Here is a 24,792-nt window from a genome sequence, read left to right as displayed (position 1 = left end):
TGTGAAGTCTCTTTTAAAAAAGCATGGATGAAGCATGGATCACGTACGTTAAGCATCTTCGTCTCCAGAAACTCATTTTCTTAACCAGACTGGAGGAAAGCAAACACCAGGCACACTTACAAATAATGCCTTTACAATAAGGGCCTCATCGGGATGAAGCCTCTTTTATTTGCAGCATGCAACTGTGCACATGTATGCAAATGAAGAAGATGGAAACAGAAATGGAAGGCACAGTCGTCTGTCCAGCAGAGAGAGAGAGAGAGGGGCCCAGTTTGGCTGGTGGGCACTAAAATTCATTAAGATACTATTAAGATACTAAAAGTTCCCCTCGTTAATCATTCAACTTGTGAAACCCCAAATGAGGAAAGAAAAGGCACCTCCACACACAGACACAGACACTCCCCCCTCCATCCTTCACATATTGGCCTATTTAAGTCCTACACGGGTTGTATCTCCATCTCTCAATCTTTGTTCTCGCTCTCTACCACTCCCTCCATTCACTTTGTCATTTCAGATTAGATCTTCCATCTCTCTCTCTCTCTCTCTCTCTCTTTCTAACACACACACACACACCCACACACACACACAGATTGCTACTCTCTGATTTTAAATAATTTAATGACTTTAAGCCATCGCACATTTTCTGGCCCTGCCTTCATATTTACTTACTTACATATTTACGTAATGTGTTGATAGCCTTTAATGACTCTATACTTTCACTTTCTACCTCGTCTTGCTTTGCTGATTCTGCCTGGAACAGACCAGGCCGTCATTTTGTTTTGGTGGCTAAGGAAATCAAGGACGCCGCTATTACTTCACCTAAGATGATAAAATAATTGGATGTTTTATTTTGAGTCATTTCAATGTCAGCTCTCGCAGATCTTTGTGGCTGTTTTGTATTAAGTTTTGATCCAGCCGACTTTCATCTTAATGACAAAGAGAGTAAATGTGCCCTTGAACATGTTAATTATATTCCCTCAGCATGTTAATGTCCAGTCTCTCACTCTGCTGTTTCTTTGTGTAGGTGTCTTTCATCCAGAACTTGGTGTTCTGTGTGGAACGAGCCTACAGAGTGCCCGACTACGGCATGTGGGAGAGAGGCAGCAAATACAACAACGGCAGCACCGAGCTGCATTCCAGGTCTGTCAGAATCTCCGCAACATATACAGTAAATGGTGTGGTTTTAGATTAGCTTTTTTCGCCCTTATAGAAATCTCCCGGGTTGCATCTCTATCATTGCTGCCAACTGAGTCATTTCCCAGACTACAATGAGACTTTTTTTTTCAGAGGGGTTTGATTTTTGTCCGCAGGACACCACGTTTTGCTTTTTCCCTGCACATCTAAACATCCACACAAAGATCACAGCTCGCTATAAGTCAGTGAAACAAAAGTGTGGTGTTGAATTCTGATGCTCCTGCTTCTGCAGAGTGCACCTGGGTTTATGGGTGGTTTAAAACTTTCTTCAAAGATAAAGTTTAGGTATCAACCAACAGTAGGAGACCAGTGGATTACTGACTATCTCTGACCCATGATCATGGACACCTTTTCTATTTTAGACAATTTTAACTATTGACAGTTTCACACTATAATTTACCACATGATGACGATTTAAAATGTCTCATTAGGCCATTTTAGAATTATTAAAACCATTAAAAAAAGGCTGTAATCAAGCTAAACCAGTGGAGAACCATCCTGGAATCTTAAATATGTATGTAATAAATCAGCTGTTCCTTTTTTCTGCGTGACAAAGAACCTGTGCAAGCACGACCATTTTATTAATTTTTAAACATATATTTATTACCATATTATGTCCACCCTTTTTAAACAAATCAAACACAGTGATGCCTGCAAACCTTTTTCTTGTTGTTGGTTAAATAAGGAGAAAAGTGCAAGAAACCAGGCCCAATACATCGAGCTTAGACTAAAATAGTTAAACTCTCCATTCTATGTTATTTAGATGGAGATATAAACTCACCATTTCTGCATGTTTGGCTGTAAAAGATAGTAAGAAAGCAAAGTTTTGGACCACTATCATAGCCACTGAATTCAGATTTCATTTTTTAAATTTATTTCTCCTAACTTTTTTGTTAATTTTTCATGCAAAGTTGATCTGGCCTTCCTCCGCGTCCTTAGTGTGCTGATAAAAATCCCAGTTTCTGCCACAGCTTATCACTGTAAAGCATTCTTCTGCCTGACAATACGAGGTTATTGGCAGCAGCTTAGCGAGCCGTCCTCAAGAAATGATAACGACTATGATCTGAAGACGTGAAGGAGCCCCCCCAAGGTCATGCTTTGGATTTCCACTTTTAGCGAATAGGCTTATGCACACGGTAACCAATTAACATGCTGTACAGAAACAGGAAGTAGGGCTGGAGCCGTGTAAATCAAGCTGAACAGATCAACTCTGTGTGCCTGTGGGCAGAAATGTTTCTGTGGGGATCAGCAGGAACAGATCTATTCATTTTTACCCAGTTATTTATGGATCCAAATTAAATCACACAATTCATTATAGTAGCCTCTGTTGACAACAGACATTTTATTTACTGTATCAAATTCTCTATCTAGAAGACACCAGGGTGTAAAAATAAATGTTGTTTGAAGGGAAAATCATCTGTCACTAGAGAAGCAAATACCTTTTTTTTATATTTAAGAGGTTTTATTATATTTTTGCTGGTGGGAAATAGCAGGAATTAAATTAAAATAGGTCTTGGTAAATAACTGACAATTATCCAGACAGTACCAGAGCGGTACCGCTGATTTAATGGCTTCATCCAATTATGGATGTGCCTACACATCGTACATCTATATTTAAACGGTAAATAACACAACAAAGGTCAAGCATTGAGGTTGTATCTTCCCTCCCAACAAATGTGTCTCTGCTGTCGCTTCCTGTATCTGTATCTTCTTCGTGTGATGTAAAGAGATGTGGCCTCACCGGTTAGTTTTGCATTATATAAACTGCTTTAAACTGAAAGCTTCTTTAAATCGTTTAGCCAGCCGTCCATTAAATTTGAAGCATTGTTCAGGCTTTACTAATGGAATTAAATGCTTTTAGACCTGTCAGCAGAGCAGCTGCCAGCCATCGCTCCACTTCTCTCAATTTATTCTAGCCCGTATTTCTTGAAACAGTGTAAAGAGAAACAACGTGACATTGGAGTTGTTTTAAGCTTAGTCTGCTGCGCATTCATGGTGGCTGCCCAATGAGAATGTTTCTTTCATTCTTATTCATTTGATTCACAAGCTGCACTGAAACAGTGTTGAGAGCCTTCAAGCTTCAATCCTTGAATCCTGATGGATATTATTATGTGTGAATGCCTCTTTGTCCACGTCAGGTCAGAGGTCAATTGTGTCTTAACCACCTTTTCATGGAAAAACATTGTGTGATGTGGAAATGTTCTTATCTTCATAGCTCGGTGGGTCTCGCTAAAGCTGCTCTGGAAGCTATCAATGGATTCAACCTCTTTGGAAACCAGGTATTCACATTCACTTGTTTATCTTCCTCTAATTTTCTAATATCCGAGGAGTGTATAGACCGTGGGCTGTAGTGATGGGACGATGATACCTCAAGGAGTGTATTGACACACTACACAAACTGTGTCGGCACTGTATTGATACTGTGTTGGTCACCCGATAGTGACCCCTGCAGTAGTTATAAAATGATTGCAGGTAAAGGAATTCCTTGTTTGCTAAACTGAGTTGGTATGTAAAATATAGCAAATTTGAGTTACAATTCAGAGTTACAATTTTTTACTTATGTACACACATTCTTTGTTAACTTAGCTGTTAAATCATATGAAATAATACAAAAAAGTGATTAGTTTATGAATTTTTATTGAGGAACAAAAGTTTTTGGAGGCGATTTCTCCTCTTAGACACCAGCTCCCCAGCCTTAGAAAATACTCTTTCACACGGTGCAGATGACGATGGTGAGCAGAGAGTTTTAAGTGCAAGTTGATGCAGATGTGGATATGTTTTCTGGTTCTGTCACGAGTATCTTCCAATTCTTCATTGCCATGCCGAGCTCTATAATGCCTCAGCATTGATGAAGTGCTCTTATTGATGTAAGATAGCTCTGTGGAGCAGAGCCGACACTTCACCTACAATAACATAAAAGGTGAATTTATCTGAAAACAATTCAAACCTCTTACTAGAACAGAGTAAAAACTAAGGTGGCGCATTGCATTCACTTGTTAAAAAAATAGACACCCTATAAAATGAATAAAGCAACTGTAAGGCTCTTGACTTGACTATCATATGTATCACAGGTCATTCACTTGATAAACTGATAAAGCGCCACCGTTAAAAATAGTATATAACAGTAAACAATGCTCAAAGGAGAAAAAGATTTCCCTTGTTTGGAGTGACAAGATCAAAATTATTCGACCCTGGGGAAAACTTCTTAGAACGATCCATAATTGCGCAACTGCAAAACTCCATCCAACAAACCCACGACATGTCGATACAGTTTGTTTCCTTATAAACACACTTTGGCGCGGCTCATCCAAACGATACAATTCCTGTATCGGTCACGTGATTCTTTCTTAAAGCGATACACGCACCGATACGGGGTTTCACTCTTGAGCTGTCGGCACAGTGTTGACGCGCCAGTGTCGCTCGTCCCATCACTAGTGGGCTGTAGGTTTTCTCTATAGAAGCTCCCTCATCACGGTGCTGAAATGGACGCTAAAATAAAGGCCAATGATGCCACTCCATAGTCCAAGTGCAAGTCGATCCATCAAGAGATCGCGTGTGTTTACGGTGATCGGTCAATACAGTTGATGTTTACTTTGAATTTTTTGGTAAATATCTCTTAACTAGGGTTTTATTCTGAAGATAAAGGGCATACGCAGCACTGCTAACGCGTTAGCAAATGAGTCTTCTTTATATTCTCCTAACATATGATCCCCCCCTTCACTATTTCTTTTTTTCAACACTCCCCGACCTGCAACACTTGTGATCAGAGCTGTGATGATGAGCATCTATTAAAGTCACAGTTTGCTTTTCTGATCAGATGCATAATGGGTGGTATAATCGCTCCTGCAGAATGGATTTTCTCATTCAGCTCGCCTGTTGAAAGAATCCATTTATGGGGATGGCTGCTTTATGATCCATGGCGTGTGATGTCTCTGTAAGTGGGTGTGTGTGTGTTTGTGAACCATTCTGTCTTGTGCCCCTGTGGGAATGAAACTTCTACAGACCAGCCAGTTACTTATTAATGATCCCTATCAATCTTGATTTCCCAGCTGACTCTCAGCCCTGCAATGCACCCCCATCGCTTTGATTGTAGCCAGGCTGCAGATAGTGTGTCACAGTTAGCCTTTTCGTGAGGTAAAAGAACTCTGTCTTGGTCTTTTTTTTTTGGTCATTTCACCTGAGCGTTGTGAAGTAAATTGATCACAAACCACAAGGATGCTTCAGGTCACTGAGGGTTGTTCACATAACTGGATCCCAGGTGGTTTCACTTATTATCTGGCCATTTTCCCACAGTGCACAGCCGGTTTAGTGAGGTTAGACACTACTGCTGCTCCACTATGGAAAAAATCAGTATTTTGAAATCACAATTATTGATTTGAGAATTTGCTTTTTGTTGAACTTTAACGACTGATGTTTGATCAGAGTTAAACTGCCAAAAAAAATGAATAAACTGCGGCGGCATACTGATGGTGGCGGGAGACAAGGGAACGGTAACTTTCTGTGGCTTTTTCTGCTCCTTTGTCGCAACTTTATGAAAAGCTTTCCAATGATTTGGGTGTTGAGGCGACCAGCATGTAGCAACCCTTACAAAACATCTCATCTTTCAAAGCCGAAGGCATTTTTCTTCCCTTTCTTCTTCACCAAAGGCTGCCTTCCTTCTACCATTCTTCCCAGGTTTATCACCTGCTCCTTCCTCGCCCTCAAAACGGGCTAAAATCAAAACTCCTGTTTTTGTTCGGGGGGGCGGTGGGGTGCAGCAAGGTAGCGTGTGCTGCTACATTTACATCACAGGACAGAATGAGAGCAACGCGTGAGCATATGGCACAGTGGTCTTGTTAAGTCAACAATCATGATTGTGGGAAGCCAAATCAAATCTAGATTTATTGCCCAGCCCCAGCAGACACTGTGTAAAATGCTCTTTCCTTCAAGGACATAAATGAATGAATTTAACTCCGATAAATGCCCAGAAAGTTTGAAGACTTGGGTCGCCCCAAAGGTCAGCTCGCTGAGAGTGAGAATAGAGTGTTTTTGGTGAAGTTTGTTTTTTGTGAGTTTTGACAGCCACGACCCTTTTGTCTTTCTTTGTCTGCGTTAATTCCTGATTCCACCATCTTGTTTGAAGTTATCATAGCTAATCAACTCCAGGCTGTAATTAACCTTTTGCCTGACGATTGCTGTAATTACTGTTTATTTGAGCTGTTTGGATCAGCGCCATTTATTCTTCGTGAAATAGGATCAGGAAAAAAACATAGAAAATACAAAGATTAAACCTTGGTCATGTATTTAATCTTGATCTTGCGCCTTCAAAAACAGAAAACTGTCCTTTCTCTGACTTAACATGTTGCCGTGATGATGTTGGCCAGGATCTACTAGACTATGCAGATTGCTACAGGACAGCTTGCTGATTTGACTAAAAGCATTGGCCGGACTTGTATTTGGAAAGTGGGAAAATACACTCTTCCATTGTTCATCCATAATGCATCGGACTTGCATTTGAAATGGCTTTGCAGGTTGCAGAAGTGACTGGGCCAGTTTTATGTAGCTACAGCTGATGGATGGGTGAAGCAGAGTGGAACAACTTTTCAGGACCAGAAAGCTCTGATCACTCCCACAACTAAGAAAGAGCATAAGTGGCCCCCACCTCACCTGCCTAGAGGTGTTTAAGGGTGCGGACCGTGTTGTAGTAGCCTCATTGTAAATGTTTGATGAGCAGCAGGAGGGCTCCTACCTGACTGTTGTGGAGACCCGCGTAGAATTCCAAATATCTCTGATTTGACAGTAGTGTTGTGGAGGGCCTTTTCAAGTGCAGCCGTTTGGCCGTCAGGGGCTCCTTTCCTCTGATAAATGCAGGACGGCTGCTTCGTCTTAACCAGAATCTTGTCTCTGACTGTGTTTCTGCTCTGCAGGGCTGTTCCTGGTCCGTCATATTTGTGGATCTGGATGCCCACAACAGGAACAGACAAACTCTGTCCTCCCTTCTGCCCAGAGAGTCGCGCTCACACGTGAGTCCTTCACATTTATTAGTGAACTCTGTGTAATTATTTTTATTAATGCATCACATGTGGTAATTATATTTTGTAATTATAGAGTATTATGTATTCATATAATATACACCATACATGGTATATAACCTAATGGGTTAGTTAGATGCGTGACGCGAAGGTGAGTCAACCCAAGTGAATCAACAAAGCTTTTAAATGGTTATTTTGTCCTGTGCTGTGGATGGTGCAGTGCTCACATGACATTGAAAATGAAAGGGTGACTGCAGAAGTGGAGGTGAAGGAAGCTGCAGGAGTACAATAATCCAGAATTGTAACGCTCTATTTTTACCCACTGCAATTAAAACAGCCAGAATTAATTTGTCTTAATGGGATTTTTATGTTTAATCGGCTCTAATGTTGAGAAACCAGAGACTGTTTAAGGTCGCGATAACAAACGTCTCAGTGTAATATCTCATTCACTCAGAATTCCACACGCATTCACTTCCTGGGCAATTGAATTCCCAGAGAAGATATTTCCTCTCTATCAGCTCAAGGGTGCCATCATGCAGATTGGAACAGTAAGGAGGTAATATTGGTAGCAGCCCTGTGCACATAAAGGCTCACATCTGGACTCCAGTCGACTTGGCCGCTGATGTTTAGAGATAAAACTGATCCCTTGAAAGAGAGGTGGCTGCACAGTCGAGACCTGTCATTCCTCAACTGTTCTTCCAATTCAGATGGGAAGACCCTCAAATTCCAACCTAGAATCTGCTCACAGGAGCTTAAATCTGTTTTGGTAAATGGCTGAAGTAATATTTCAGGTTCTAACATTGTTAAAACAGCTTGTTGTTTGGCTAATGTGAACGTTTGGTCCCCGGCAGAACACAGACGCAGCCTTGCTTCCCACCATCAGCTACCCAGCCTTTGCTGTGGACGATGACGCTCTCTACAGTCAGACGCTCGACAAGATCGTGCGAAAGTTGCGGGGAAAGTACGGCTTTAAGCGCTTCCTGCGCGACGGCTACCGCACTGCTAATGAGGACAAAAATCGCCGCTACTACAAGCCTGCTGAGATGAAGGTGAGTGCTGTAAAAATGAAAGGAGCAGAATTTCCTTCCTTTTCCTGATTGCCTGTTTTGCCAATTGCCTGTTTTGAATGTGCCAAATTTCTCCGAGCGATTAAAAACAAGCAATAGATCGGCACATCGGTGACTTGGCGGTCGGCTATGAGCAGGAAAATTGATCGAAATGGAAAAAGCAGAGGAACAGAACCAAGTAAAAAGGTTTCTGAGGCAAATGTGACAGTTACATCTCAAAGGGAAGAATTTTTTAAAAGAAAACCCTAAAAAACTGAAAAACCACATAATGCAGATGAAAACGGAGTAGGCCTGAAATGTAAATCCACACTGCCTACAATAAATGTGGAATCGCCATAAATGTCCACACATCCGTTGTCTTGTTTGAATCCTGCGTGATCCCGGCGGAAATGACATGCATGGAGGCACCATCGGTGATGTGGTGGTGAGAGGTTGGGAGCAGACCATACAGCATTAATGAGGTGTGGGAGTCTGATGGAGCAACGGCTCGAGATCTGAAGCACGTGACGGGGAGCTGGAGGTGATGTTTGTCATTCATGAGGTCTCATCAGCCACAATCCTCCGGCCTTACGGGTCACCTCGTACTCTGACTCCGAGGAGCAGACGGTTCATTTGTGAGGGAGGTTAGTCTTTTATTGAAGAAAAGTTGGGATTTTCACAATGGGAAAAGATTTCATTCTGTTTCCTGACATTTCCTGCAGTTAAAAATAATTTACACTAAGGAAATATGTATGGAAGACGTCCGCACCAGCAGGTGCATTAGCATCGCGGGACCCTACCGACCCTGACCACGCGGTTTCTCGCCCTCAGGCAGGAGGCTATACAGCATTAAGCCAATGTATATTAATATTTTCAGTAATTGGGGGTTTGAGTATATTTATTACTGTGTTTTATTAAACTTGTTAGTTATTTATTGAGCAGATCTGTTAATTCTACTTGTAGGGTTGTCATGATGCTTCTGGCATCTTTTATTTCCTTTTAAGTTTGCATTCTTATTTACATGAGATGACATTAACGAACCCTTGAGATGTATTTGTTTCTGTAATGCTTGTCTACATTCGACAATGTTTGTTGGACCATTTCAGTGGCTCAGGGCTGGAAGTGTTTATGAGGAGATTTGCATAGCTCAGCAGCCACGGCCATGTGGGATGTGCATAAAAAATAGTCATTTGATATTCATTTTATTCGTCCTATTAATTAAAACAATCAAGTTTTATTCATCATTGCATTAGCCTTGTAACACTGCAGCCACTCGTGCCTCCACCTTTTAGAAAACTAAAAATATGTTGCGCCTCCATACAGCTGGAGGGAGAAGGGTTGCCGTGGGATTTTATTAGCTTTATGTTTGCTAATTCACAGGATAATGAATAAATAGAGTATATGCCAGCAATCTTCCAAGTAAAATATGAAGTTATTTATACACAGTGAGAGTAAGACCGCAGAAGTTAATAAATGGAAGCATATTTTAATTTCAGCCACTGCATCTTAAAGTACAGGCATGCTAATGTTTGAAATGCTGTAAAGGCTTCTAACACACAACACTTTGATCATATTAGCAGAGCGGAATAAACCAAACCAACAGTAGCAAGCTGAAAGAATGCCCCATATTTAGATTAGATTTAAGTCTTTAGGATATTGTATTTTTGTCACTATGTCCCAAACAGCGACCAGTTGTTCCCATTATTTTCATAAATTTATGATACATCTTTTGACAAACTCTGTTAGCATCGTGATGAGATTCTAAGCTTAAAAACCTGTCTGTCTATTTTATTTCTAAAAGAGCTCAGTCCACCTGGCAGAACAAAGGTAAACTTGACCTTTGTTTTGCCAATAATAGTTTTAAACCTTTCCTGATTAAATGGGATTTTTTTTCCAATAGAAGGAAATGAATAAGAACCAAAAACAATCATTTGAAAACTCATTCAGACTAACTCACAGAGGATAGAATCGCTTCCTTGCAGTGGTATTAAATTAAATGTCATTTCCTTGAGGGAACAAACACAAAGCCACCAAATAACAAGCAGGGTGGGACTAAGCGTGGGCCGCTGTCTGATCACAGGACGCTGAGACAAGCTGTTGGGGTTGCCGGAGAGATTCCCCAGCAGGGAGGACATCTATGGTCCATGATTGGGCACCGCGGACAGAGAGCAGTGGTCTGTGTGATCGACAGCTTCAACAATCAGTCCAGCTGCTCGAGCGCAAACCACCAGGGAAACGAACCTGTTTAGTCACAGCACGACAGGACGCATGACCACGGGGGGAGCCGGGCCGAGCCGGCCGCCGTCTGGCTTCTGCCTTTCATGCACAGAGCTCTGCGTCTCCACCTTCCGTCGGATACGGGCTAAGCTAATTACAGCTTCTGACATTTAGTCTGCACACGAGTCACGTGCTCATGTGCTGTCTCACATGCTGGATTGATTGGGTCTCCCAAAGAATAAAATATGCTGCCTATTTCGAAGCTTAATGAAATTCCACTGACAAAAGCGGTTTATAGAGGGAGAAAAAGGTGTTTATCATTTTGCTGTTTGCCTCCGTTGATCCTCCTTAAGCAAGCGTAAACAAGATGGGATAGAATTACTGGATTTATTAAGGCTGGCGTTTACTCGACTATCTTTCTGCCCGTTTCATAAGAGGGGTTTGTGTCTATTTATGCGTGTGACTGCATTCCCGTGGCATCTATCTGGGTTTAATAGGATTTATGGCAGAGTAATACGTTTAGAGAGTCAAAATAGTCATGGTACACATCCTGGAAAATGCGCCGTAGTATATATTTTTTTTCTTTCTGTTGACTAAAAACATCCAGACGCTCAGAGAAACACAAGACCAGCAACATACTGATGTAATAACCAGCTACACGCTACAGAAGAAGAAATTATGTGGTCAGCTGTTCAGTGTTTTCATCAAACTATTTGACTGTTTGTACAATGTTTACACCCATTTTGATTTGGGGATGGTGTCCTTGTAAATAGGATGGTGGCCATTGGTTGGTCCCTGGGTTGCGACCATCGTTTGCCAGGGTTGTATATTTTCTTACACCCTTTCAGCCACTAAATCGCAAGCCTAGATTTCATTGTCGACTTTATTATCTATTTCTCCACGTGTGCAGTTTAAACTGGGATTGAAATGCCATTTCTTAAATTGCCCTACTAAAAAAATATATACATATTTATAGAATCTTAATAGACGCAACCTCGCTGACCGTTGTTTGCTCGGTTTGATGAAGATTCGTGGCTGCCTCACGGAACTGAAGAGCCAGAACACTGTTTCCTGTCAGCTCATCAGTGCTGGGCAGTGACCCGTGGTGCCTGCTGCCATTTGATTTTACGCTCAAACATAGCAAATATTCTGATCGTTAGTCTATGTATGTAGATTCAAGTCGGAAGATTCCGGTCAGACGAACGGGGAGCTCTTAACGCTCAGTGGAAATCACAGCGGACAGAGCCAAGAGCACATCTGTGGAGCATCGCAGCAATCAGCGTCCTGTTAAATTAAACGGCGGCTCCGCTCAGCCCGCTCTCCCGAGCACCTCTCTCCTCTCTCTCTCTCTCTCTCTCTCTCTCTCTCCCTCTCTCTCTCTCTCTCTCCTCCTCTCTCTCTCCTCATCTCTCTCCTCTCTCTCTCTCTCTCTCTCAGAGAGGGAGACAGAGAGACACAGAGAGAGAGTCACTGTCAACAGGTAACAGCTGTGCCGAGTTCTCCCTCGGCACCGACTGTGTGAGCAGCCCCTCTCTCCTTCCCTCAATAACAGTATCTAAAAATCGCACACAACCTCCTTGTTTCAAAACCTCTTCAGTTTCCTCTGTGGAGCCAAATTGCAGTAATGAGAATGGATGATATGGACAGAATCAATCAGCCATTTATTGGTGTCAGTGAGGATCTCCACTCACTGGCCACTTTATTGGGGTTCAGTCTGCAAGAGAGGTTTGGACCCACTTTTTCCTTCAGAAATCACCCTAATTCTTCATGACATCCAGGTGTTGGAAACATTCTTTAGAGATTTTGCTCCATGTTGACACGAGAGCATCACACAGTTGCTGCAGGTGTGTCAGCTGCACATCTACAATGATGTGAAACTCCCTGGTGACTCTGGTGCATCATCCTGCAGGAAGTAGCCATCAGAAGATGGTCCACTGTGGTCAATAAAGGGACAAACATGGTCAGCACAACACTCAGGGAGGCTGTGGTGCTTAAATGATGCTCAGTTGGTACTAAGAGGCCCAAACTGGGCCAATAAAATACTCCCCACACCTGAACCATTGAGACCAGGCAGGATGGATCCATGCTTCCTTGCTGTTGACAACAAATTCTGACCCGACCAGAATGTTGCAGCTGAAATCCAGACTCATCAGACCAGGAAACATTTTCTAATCTGCTATTGTCCAGTTTTGTTGAGCCTGTGAGAATTGTAGCCTCACTTTCCTGTTCTGAGCTGACAGGAGGGGGAACCACTGTGGTCTCCTGCTGTAGCCCACCTTCTTCAAGGTTCCACATGTCCAGAGAGGGCGTTCTGAAATCTTTGGTTATAACCAAGGAATAACCTTTCTATCATCTTGAACCGGTCTGCTCATGCTCCTCTGACCTCTCACATTAAGAAGATGTTTAGGTCCACACAACAGCTGCTCACTGGTTATTTGCTCTTTTTTGGACCATTCTATGGAAACGCAGTAGATCACAAACTGTTCAACCTCCCCTTCCTTCCCCTTTCTGACCACAACTACATGCCCAAATGCCTGAGGTTGTGGCCATATGATTAGCTGAGTAGCTAATTCTGTTAACAATGCATTAAACAGGTGACCTAATAAAGTGGCCAGTGAGTGTAGTTTGCCCAAAAAACTCACTAGAACTCAAATGGTGCTTTTTTTAAAATCCATTTTTAGGTTTGTGCCTGTGGACGTCGAAATGCCTGCTCTCAACCCAGTATTGCTTTGCTCGCCATCATGAGAAAATCCAGTAAAAACATTATGGTCGTAACATCGAGTATCACTATAGTTATTTTCAGACATTATTGCAACATGAGTTTTGAGACTTGAGTGTTTTTGCATACTGAAAATGAGGAGAACACACTCCTTTCATAGCTTAGAAGAACCTTTCTCTCTCTCATTTGTCAGTCTGTTTTCTTCGGTCTAAACCTGCAGACATCCTCAAAACAACGAATACCACTTGAATTGGGGAAAATGGAAGAGAAGGTGTATTTTCCTCCCCACTGTCCAGCTGCTGTTCCATCCTGAGAGCCACTCATTCCACCCCTCTGTTACTTTCATATCAACGAATGATGAACACTAACTTTCGCTCTCGTTCTCTCTGTCTTTCTCCAGCTTTTTGATGGCATCGAGTGTGAGTTTCCCATATTTTTCATCTTCATGATGATTGATGGTAAGCTTTATTCTACTCTACTCCTCTTTATTACGGTTCCTCAAGTGGGCCATTGGAAAAATAGAAGACAGTACTGCAGCATTTGATGAGAAATCCTTTTTTTAAGAAACTCTTTAATAGCCTGGGACAAAAGTAGGACTGCAGTTGCAAAAAACTAAATGTGAGCCTACATTGATTAATACTGACTTTATCAACTAGTTGTAACAATGAATAAAATATGCACACATATGCAGCTCAACTTAGCTTGGTTAGTACTTTTCTGGCTTAATCTTAGTTAAACTGATCATGTAGCGTCCTGCCAAAGCAGAGGTCGATTTCTGCAGGACATAAACACTGTACAGTTACCTGCCCACCACCAACTGCCTGAACAAATTAGGACCCACCCGGTGTACATAATGGTGCATGTCATGACGCAAAGCCACAGATGGTTCCCTGGGGAACTGATGCAGAACAACACAGCGCCAAAGGGAAAGAGGAGACCGGACAGATGGACCTTCATAAATGACCCTCTCTCTGAATTTAGTTAAATTTACTGTAGGTGCCGGTTTGCTTGTAGGTTTGTTGTCTTGACTAAATAAAAGTGTGACTGTAAAAAATAGCAAAAAATAAATATGCAAATAGCCATTATAAACACTTTCATGTAGCGATTGGTACAGAAATACAGAAATCTAAATACATTTTCTCTAAAAGGATTGTATAGAAAATGTAATATATGAAAAACGTGTGTGTGTGTGTGTGTGTGTGTGTGTGTGTGTGTTTTTCACAGGTGTGTTCAGAGGAAATAAAGCTCAGGTCAAAGAATACCAGGACCTCCTTGAGCCAATCATCTTCCAGTCTTACGAGGGTAAGTATTCACAACACACACACACACACACACACACACTTGGTCTAGTAAGAATAGAGCATTCTTTTAAGTAATTTATTTTAAAGTGTACAAAGATTTAAGAAAATAGAGAGAAAAAAGCCACAGAAGGGTGAAAGGAGAAACTATGGATGTGGGGGGGGGGAGTTTAATGGCAATGTGTATATATTATAGAGATAGAACCTGATCCAGGATTTAGGGGCGTCTCACGCTTTATCCTACTTGGCCATAGAATTTTTTGCACATCAAGCTGAGACAAAAGCCCCCTCACAGTAGCGAGCGCTTGATTAGGACATGGGGGGCATCTTACTCAAATAAATACCATTTTTAAAAGAAAGAAAACACAACAACGTTAGTTCCATGAGTAATACTGCCTAACATCCTGTTGTGAGGAGGGTCCCTCTGTTTGAGATGAGCTGCCCATTTCTTCTAGTGAATAGGGAGCGTGTCCATGCACAGGTCGATGGAAAAGGTCAATTTTTCCACATCATTTTTTTCTTTTTTTCAACATTTGCAATCCACTCCTCCTTTGACGGAGACTCTTTTGACAACCATCTTCTTGTAGGAGCTTTTTTTTTTACTGGCTTCTAACATTTGAATAAAATAGTGATGGGAAACAGTGATTGTGTCGGGGGTAGAAATCGTCACGACTCTCAAAGCCTTCTATTGATTTAATTTCCTCCACAGAATCAGCATTTCAATATGTTTCGATTCAGAGCTTCTTAATTTGATCTCTCTTCTCTCTTCCCCTCTGGCAATGTAAAACTTTGACTTATTAAATCCTGTCATCCATATTCAATCCTTCACACACTGTGGCTAAAGCTCAAGCAAGAATGATATTAATGTGAGCTCAGCTCGTCCTGATGAGTAAACTCAAACTTCTATTTTTACCTGCCTGCACTTCTCTGACAGGGAAAAGTTGTCTTTGGAGCTTTGGGCTCCTTTTGGCCTGTTCCCAGTCCAATACTAATAACTGCATTTCAATTCTGTACCTTTGTCTTGCCCTCCACAGCTCTTATGATGGAGGTCTGTATAGATAAATGCAGCTTCTACACTCGAGCGTCATGCCTTCCTCTAATTTGCTGTTATTTTATCGTGGAAGTGCAGTAAAAGGGACCGCGGCATTGTATATTTTTCAGTGCCATTTGATGTCTCTGCACTGATCAAAGGGATCATTATAAATATATTGAAAATAACAGTCAGGTATTTGCTGTTATTTGATCTCTGTTGAAAGAGAAGGGGTTTCGTTTTTGTTGGTTTTGATCCTAAATGGAAGCTCTTTAGTCATTATTACCTTTCTTTTAGCAGTGTTGCCTTTATATTGCTGACCTCATCTACCGAGTGACCACTAACGTATATAACTTAATACATTTATCAGTCTCTGCTGCTGTCTGATATTGTTTTGTGATAAAATATAATGTAGAACTCAAAATTAAAATTATTAACAGAATCTTTGGTGCATGTAGAAGGTTTCTTCTCTGTCTGCCAGCAAGTGTAAACCTAGAAAAATAAACTCAACCCTGACAGAATTTTCTCCTCAACTTGCGTGTATCTAGTTAGCCTCAACCTAATTAGTGTTTACCTCTTTAGTTCTATATTTTTCAACGGAATGCACTATTCACCTTTTTCCATGTTGTGCTGTGACTGGATGTGGAGAAAATAAGTGTTTTTATTATTAGTTAATTACAATACTTTTATGTTAGCATTTAACTGGCCCATGAAGCAAAGCAGTCAAGTATTATTAAGTGCTACGTTCCATCGTGTTGATTCAAAGGTTTGACCATTACCTGACTTTATTATAGTGTATTTTTTTAGTTGTTAGTCATTATTTTTAATTTGAGGTGCTGTATTTCTTGAATGGTGCTGCAGCAACCGTGTATTATGCCGGATCCATTAATGATGGGGTTGCTGAGATGGCTAAGGGGGAATATCAATCTTTTATTAGCTGCCACTGAAAATATAATAATCTCTGGAATATACTGTAGAATATGGTTGGTAGACTTTGCTATAGTTGGGGATTTGTATTATAGTAATTAATACAAATTATAGTATTATAATTAGAAAAGAGGTATTGAATGATATGTCATGTTTAAATCTGGAGGGTTTGAGAAAAAAATGAAATTTAAAGAAAAGCTATGTACAAGTTGAGAACTGACTCAACCTTTTTTTCTTTTTCTTTTTTTTTAAAAAAGAAAATTCCATGTGTCTTAGGAAATGTAGGTAAAAACTAGGGCAAACTACCTAATGACTGCCTATTTAGGTCATGATTCATCTTGTGTATATAAAAACACCGCGCGGACCAATGCAGGGAGTCAAAAAAAGATTATACTTTATCTTGCACTACCCAAGAGACTTTTACTGAACCTGATGCTTATTCTAAACTGTGCGCTCACAATAATAAAAGTAAGGAATGCGACAGTGGCAAGAAAAAACTCCATTTTGGCGAATGGAGCAAAGCTCAGAGGGACCCTGGCTCTTGGTGGGCAGCTGTCTGACCTAAATATTGAGGATAGTCATGCAGGTGCCACGCAGTCACAATGGTCCTTTTTTCTAATTTCAGGGCACGCCATTATCCCCAAATACTACTACGTACCAGCTGATTTTGTCGAGGCGGAGCAGAGCAAACATGGAAGCCAGAAGCGTTTCCCTAGCAACGCTGGTCGTGATGGAAAGATCTTCCTTTGGGGTCAAGCTCTTTACAACCTTGCAAAGCTGCTGGGTATGACCTGTTTATGCCCTGTATATGGTCTGTTCATGCTCCGTATAGGGATGATGCACCGTTATGAAAAATAAAGCAGTCCAGTAAACACACTGTTCACTCTTTAATGCTACAAAAGGTCATATTTGATGACATTTTGTTTTGGTATGCTGTAACATTAGATAATTCTAGAGATCGTTATAATACATCATCCATTAAAACATAAAATGATTAGTATTTAGTTGTCTTTTGTACTTCTGACTTGCTTTGTAACTTCATAAAATTGTGTGGCTGTTTGTTTGTTTTTAACCTGTTTGTGTTGCCTCACACCTTCTAGTGGATGAGTTGATCAGCCCGAAGGATATTGATCCCATTCACCGGTACGTGCCGCGCCAGGACCAGCGTAATGTCAGCATGCGGTACTCTAATCAGGTAGGCTGTGACATGAGAGGTCATCATCGCACAATCACTACGGCCTTTCACAGGTGGGCTTTGGTGTCCTGTGGTGTTGCAGCACTCAGGTGCGAACAGTTTGCTCACTTTTCATCCCATCCTTGCGTAACAGGTCAAATTAGCTCAATTTGTTCCTCTGATGCCCACATAGAGGAGGGTAATACACTCAGGATTACCACCTTCTTCACAGCTGCCATTTTCCCTCTCAGAGCAGCTCGACAATCACAAGTTATGCATTTCACATCAGATTTGGACCGAAAATGAAAAGCTCTCAACACAGTAATACACGAGGGTGTTGGCTAGTGTAGGAATGGCTGGATTCTCATCTTTGAAAGATTCTGTTAAACTGACGTGTCCACTGAGCGCTCACAGAAAAAAAGTCGCACATTTACTTTTCCAGGAGCTGTTTGGTTGGCTGTCGAGGCGCGGCGTTCATGTAAAGGACATCAGGACAGGGGAGAGGATGCTCAGAGCAACTAATCTAATCTATGCAGAGTTGTAACTCACAGTAGAAAACAAATCCTTCATTAAAATAATATTGTAAAGTCTTTCGAGCAAACTTAAGCGTTTTGAGTCAGTCAGAGAACCTGAACGAGTAAGAAAATACATTTATACATGTATAGTTTTGAATAGGGCGGCTGGTGTGTCACAATAGACTCTACATCTGGTGAGTTCTTTGTAAAATTTTGCAATTTCCCACAACAGAAATTATTGGCTTCTGAAAAGGTTTTGACGTGTCCAAAGGGGGGACAGGGGCATGCTGTCCAGGATGGAACAGGAAGGCCAGTAATGAGATGTGTGGATGTAGTTGGAGGACAGGAAGTTCCCCAAAAGGGAAAAGCCAGAAGAAGACATGATGTTATGAACATGTCACATATGACATTGATACCAATTGAACAAAAGCACCGGTGGAAAATGATAAAGACGAGATAGACCTGAGGACTTAGAGGCTTCAACTGATTTCTTTGGAACAATCTGGAAATATTCCTCATCACGTTTGTCAAACCATCCATCCTGCCGGTCTTTGAGAGCATCTTCCTTGGTTCTGCGCTATCCTTCTGCACACTAAAGATTTCTGGGTTTGGGTTAATTGGATACCTTCATTTACCTGTAGCTATGAATGTACTTGTGCCAGACCTGTACATGTTTTGGAGGCCACGTATCTGTCTGGTTGGGGTGGACAGACTGACAAATTCTCCACACCATGTTATCTCTACTACCAGTCGCTTTGCGATGACTTCTTGAAGGGAAGCAGGAAGAATCCGTGCAGTTGGGACTGTTGCCTTTGTGAATTCAGCCTCAAAGCCTGGCTGGGTAGCATAACTCTGCTTCCCCTCAGGTAACCTGCAGATTTTGTAGCAATGACTTTTATTACAATAACAATTTGTTGGAAGTGGTTGTGTAGGCAATGAATCGGCACGCTGTGAACCACAGCCTCTGATGGGAACAACCACTGCTTGGTGTGAAACCCCCTCAGCACGAGCATATCACATTTAGTTTGATGTTTTCACCCACATGTGGTTCAAATATATAAAGTTTTTTTTTAACTTTGCCTTCCAAATTGAAACTCCTGTTGGTTGATCTTACACAGACATTACAAGATCATTTAAAATATCATTTGGAGTTTCCAAAACACATTAGCGAAGCCATTAAAGAACTGAAAAATTGTTATATTGATGTAAGCTGTCAAGGTTAACAGAGTGTGCTCGGTTTTTAAGTGTGCGGCATGTGTGGGTGGTGAATTCACATATTAGCCACTCAAGTCAGGCTAACTCGCATAAATATGTAACTCTAGATTTATTCTGTAGGTTAGGTATCCTGACATGATTAATGTAAAATTCTTCATGCTTTAATTTGAGCAGAAATTCCCTCAGCATTCTAATATCAGATGTTTGCTAACATGCTTAAATTTACACTTCATGTGTGTTAAATTCCTCTCAGTAGTTCAGTAAGATGCTGGAAGTGTAACATATTTAGGCAGTTTTGATCAGAAATCAGGAGAAATTAGTAGGAATTAGGGGTGAGAGTGAGACAATACACTCAGATCAGGATACAATAATGATTAATTACAAGATGGACAGGACGCCATATTTAAAAAAGGATTACAAAAAATAACAAGACAATTATAAACTGGAAAAATATCCTTGATTTTCTAAGAATTCATCAGCAATGTTGAATGATTTGCTTTCAAATTTCAAACAAATTCTGAACTGTAAAAGCTGAGCGAGTTTCATACAGAATATTAAAAAATAAACAATAAGAATACATACAATACAAGTGCAAAAATCTAAGTGCCACCCTGCAAATAGAGACTGACAATTCATTCCAGACTGAAACTAGAACAACACAGCTAACAGCTGGTGTTTCCCCCCGTCTGTCATTCTGTCAATAATGTCCACTCAAAAGCTAAAACGCCGGCACATCTAAGATTGATACTTGGCGGGGGCCTCTTCGACCATCCTTGACCCTTCAGATTCCACTGTCCTGACTCTCTCATACCCTCGCGTGTTGTTTTTCTTCTTCCAGTAGAGTAGATGCAGCGAAGGCGTTTTGCTGCCCCCGCAGGTCAACAGCGGAAGTGCACGTGGACAGTCAATGGTGTGGATCTTTTTCTTTTTTATGACCCCGGGAGACAACGAGACAGCTCGGACCCTCGAGATCTCTTGTGATGTTTTAAAACCGCGCTAATATCGTGCAATATCATGTCCCACCCTTACCAGGAGTGTTTTACTGGTTTTTGAAAAAGGTCAAGGGGAAGTCAGCCTCCTTGAGGGTCTATAGACCCAATTATAGTAATCAAGTAGCTGCCCATGCAGCACTGCCTCAGATGATGTACCCCCATTGCTTAAATAGATGAGGAAGCGGGACACTTTCACTAGTAAGCCCGGTTTTCATAAACAACGGAGTTCAATTTGGCTAGTGGCTGATAAACACGCGTGTGTCTGTGTGTGCCGAGAAAAGCGCGCTTTACTGGCGTAGTTCTGTCTTTGTGCTTTCTGTGTTTGTCTACACCAAACAAAGCCAATTACCAGTGTTAAAATGCACCGGCATTGCTGGACAGGCCTCCGCTTGCTGCCACACTTCCAGTGCCACTGGACGTGCGCAGCTCTTTCTTTACCAACAGTAAATGGGAATTTTGGCCTCTGAAGGGAAGGTAGGAATTCAAACGCAAGTGTCTCTCTTCTAGAATCTAAGCTGCAAGGATTTCTGGGCTTTTCCAAGTTCCTGAAAGCTCAAGTCAAGAATATTTTCATTTTTCCAAAAGACAGAAACGCAGCAAATCCTGCCCTAAGCCACAAAAGAAATTACACATGTTTGATTATTCATGCTGCCGCTGCAGAGCTGCATGCCTCGCAGGGTCAAACGCTACACAAGTGTGGATTTTATTCTTTATTCCCTCCATCCTCGTGTTCCTCTCACCTCTCCTTTTTACTCATGTTGCTTCACGCTGGTTCCCCCTGACACTGAATCGTTGATGAACAGATTCAGCTGAGCCCCGCACGTCATTATGACCAGAGGCAAAGTGTTTTTGAGGTTGCCCAGACCTTCATCTCTTTATTGTGATAATGAATACCACAGAAATACACTGATGGAAATTTAGACTGAAGGAACCATAGTTCTGGAACCCAAGGGCAGCTCATATTTGAAATTTGGGCAGATGTCGAACCGTTGCTTTTAACTGATGCCGTTTAGTTAATATAGATCTGTGCTGCTGCCTCCGGCATGTTCTAAAGCTTTGCTATTCTTCATGCAACATCTCTGCAGCTACGTGTCAAAGGTGTGTGTGTGTGTGTGTGTGTGTTGCAGCTATCGTGATACCTCTGCAACGTAGATATCAAGTGTTTTTTCTGCAGGCAGGACGTAGGTACACCTTTTTCGTGATTTGTTACGTATCACCTTGATATAGAAAAATGTATAGTTATACTGTATATTTGTGGATGAGAGATTAATCTAGGTGCATGTGTGAATACCGAGGTCTTATATGCATTTCATATTTCCGATATGTTTGAAATATTGTGCCCCGACGTCTTCATATTGCATGGATTTATTCTGCAGCTGCAGGAAATAAGATTTTCCCACCATGTTAAATCAACGACCTGCTAACCTGCTGTGTGGTTTGGTCCACGTGAGCTCTGACATTAAATCCAACTCCAGGTTACAGAGTCAGCGTGCACTGCAGTTGTGGCTCCAGTTGAGCTCAATTTAGGCGCCATTTTAAAGAAGAAATCTGTAAAATATGGCTTGAAATTGAGGGTAAATCTAGTAATATAGTGACCTCTGTCACCCTGGCCTATGTCCTGGGATGAAGCAGTAGACTTAAGATCATCATCATACCATTGTTTTGTTTTTTTTAATCAAATACCCACTGTAATTACCATTAAAAAAAAAAACAACAACAAAAAAACATCCCATGACAACCTTTTTGCCGTTCATTATATGCATAGCTGTCCTAATGGATAATTTGTAATCTGCTCATCGATTCATTAATTCCTTGACAGAGAAATATTGGGGTAAGCGATGGTTCTTCCTCATAAATGTCACTATAAAAAGCCATTTTCTTGGATTTATTTATTTATTTGTTTGTTCCTCACATCTGTGTTTCTGGGCACGGTCTAAAAGGAGAAACAGTGATACCGGAAACATTAGCTTTGTGTTAAAGGATTGTGTAAAATACATTAAATAACCCAGATCAACACACACAAGCCTCTTATCCACTGAAGCGCAGATGGCGTCATTCAGCCTGGTATTTATTTTTAGAAGCATTGCGAGCTTGAACTGCAGTGTGATAAAAGCTCTTCTGAAGTCCATTAGTGCTTAATTTTGAGGGACTTTTACAGTCTCCCTGAGGGTAGCTGTGTGTGTCCAGGGACGGTTGTGTGCGTCGTGGCTTTTTTTGGGGCCTTTTCTGTGGCAGTGGGTGAGATGTCAGAGTGATTTGTAGATGCAGTGAAAGAGGACATGAAGTTGGGAGGTGTGAAGAAGAGGATGTTGAGGATCAGGGTTAGATGAGACCATCGATTTGCTGCTGAGACCCCTGAAGGGAAGAGCCAAAAGCAGGAGTAGAAGGAGGGAGCGATGGGAGAGGACGGCCAGTGATCTTCTCTGAACTGTTTATGACCCTCTGAGGTGCTTCTGAAGAACCGCACAGAGGCAGGAGGTCAGAAAGCTGTGGCTGGTGGAGCTGTAGGACACGGGGTATTTCTGAGGGACATTACTCCTCTGAGACTCATCAGAAAGTTAGCTTCCTAACTGCCACTGTGGTGTTCATGCCCCAGGTCAGATCCTCCTTCATGTGGTCTTCCAAAGGAGAAAAGCTGGATAATCGGCTAAAGTGCATCATTATATAGATTATTTTCTTTAAAGGTCGTGCAATGATGTTTTCTGTTTTTTTTTGCTGTGTGTCTTCATTGCTGTGTAGCCGTTGACAGTGTAGCTTTTTATTTTTTAAGTTGCTTTTTTCTTCTTCTGCATGAGGGACAGTAACATGCTCCCAGGGCTGCGTGGGTGAGTCAGATCAAACGCACCCCAGGGAGCATGCCGCGACATCCCACTGACAAACACGCAATAATACACAGCAGGCATCGCAACCAGCTGCATCAGAGCAGCGGTGAAAGGCTGTTAAAGTGCATTAGTCGGATAAGTCACACGATTTCTTTTAATGTCATACCCTTAATCTACTTAGCTATTCAGCCATGATCGCAGTGTCTAATTTTGTCTCTCCTAGCACATTTTGTTTTCAGTCTGTCTCTTTGAATCTTATTTTGCTTAATGGTGAATCCAGAGGTTGCCCCACACTGAAACTAACGTGCATTTCAGACTAAGCGGCACACCACTTAACTCAGCCATTGTTGAACCCTGTAGGAACCTTTGACTTCCATGAGATATGTGCACGCAGGCAAGAATGCACTCTTTTAGAACAAGGTTAATGGAAATTGTGCGGTTTTTCTAGACCAAGGTAGCCGTCCGTCTTTAATCGGAGATAAGGCTCATGTCTCCCTGTAGGGTGAGGATGGAAAGGTCAGTGAGGAGGGAAGGATTCATGCTGAACTGATCGTTGTGTTCCGGGACAAGGATGCAGGTCCAGCTGAACAGCCAATGGAAATGGAAGCGTAGCTTAGCTCCGCATGTACAGGCGCTGCCTAGCGTATAACGTCCCCGCACAGCTCGGGGCGCTTTAAATAGTCAGAGTGTGTGATTATCAGTGATTTTGCAATTAATTAACATCAGAACCTTAATCCAGTGACCTTTGACCCAGCTTCAACGACAATGAAACAAAGTAATCAGGAGCGCATCGCTGATGTTCCTGCCTGACTCCAGGGATAGGACAGAAAATTCCGTTCCTGTGCAGTAATAATTCATTGCCCAATAGTGGCATTAGTGATGTGCATGAATAATTTTAAAACACCTGGGGGTGCACGGAGCTCCATTTCTTCTGGTGTCTACAATGATTTCCAGTCCATTAGCTCCAGGTCCATTTAAAGTGTTTTATTGACTAGTACGTTCCGACAGTTACACAATTAGAGTGTGAGAAGTGTTTCAAATACGAGGTGTTTTTTTTCCTGCATCAGTAAATCAACAGTCTGATATATGGTGACAGAAGTCATTGTGGTAGCCGTGTTGCTAAATTGGGCTGTGGAGCTACTTGTAAAATGATGAATTACCATCCGTGCGGCAGAACACAGATTAAAGCTTCTATAAATCATTGAAAAGCAAAATGACCCCGAGCATCATGATAGAGACAGATATTAGGACTTGAATTGTTTGAGCATTATTGCATACCGGGGTTATCAAATGTAGCGTGTACTATGGGGGGAGGGGGTCACTTTATGAGTAATACATATCCACATGACTCATACAGCAAAGTTCTTTTAAATGTATATTAGTGGGTATTTTTGAAATACTAGTTTGTGTTTTGTTGCACAAATTACTATAATTAACTTAACTGAGTTTAACAGTCGCGTTTTCATCGACAGTGCACGCTTTTCCACCACCACAGCTTCAGCTCATGTCAGGCCGGGTCATCCTGAAGATTGTCTCAGGTCGGGAGTTTCATAAAACAGTGTACAGAAAAAAACATTAGCAGGAGGAAACCTTGAAGAGTAAAGTGAGGGAGGGGATGTGACAGATGAAGGA

The 24,792-nt window shown here is 41.6% G+C and overlaps 1 protein-coding gene across 1 annotated transcript in view; it reads left to right on the top strand.

Moving 5' to 3' along the window:
- The window catches only part of LOC101078319 (phosphorylase b kinase regulatory subunit beta), a 69,364-nt gene that overhangs the window by 19,903 nt on the left and 24,669 nt on the right, over positions 1-24,792 (top strand). Inside the window, 8 exon segments of the mRNA XM_029846060.1 lie at positions 1,025-1,140; positions 3,410-3,473; positions 7,101-7,196; positions 8,057-8,254; positions 13,588-13,645; positions 14,412-14,489; positions 17,068-17,226; positions 17,543-17,637. Coding sequence (XP_029701920.1) covers positions 1,025-1,140; positions 3,410-3,473; positions 7,101-7,196; positions 8,057-8,254; positions 13,588-13,645; positions 14,412-14,489; positions 17,068-17,226; positions 17,543-17,637 — 864 coding nt within the window.

The sequence above is a fragment of the Takifugu rubripes genome, chromosome 13 (assembly GCF_901000725.2).
Source record: "Takifugu rubripes chromosome 13, fTakRub1.2, whole genome shotgun sequence".
Taxonomy (NCBI): Eukaryota; Metazoa; Chordata; class Actinopteri; order Tetraodontiformes; family Tetraodontidae; genus Takifugu; species Takifugu rubripes.
Note: the sequence above shows the minus strand (reverse complement) of the source record. Positions and strands in the feature narration are given on the sequence as shown.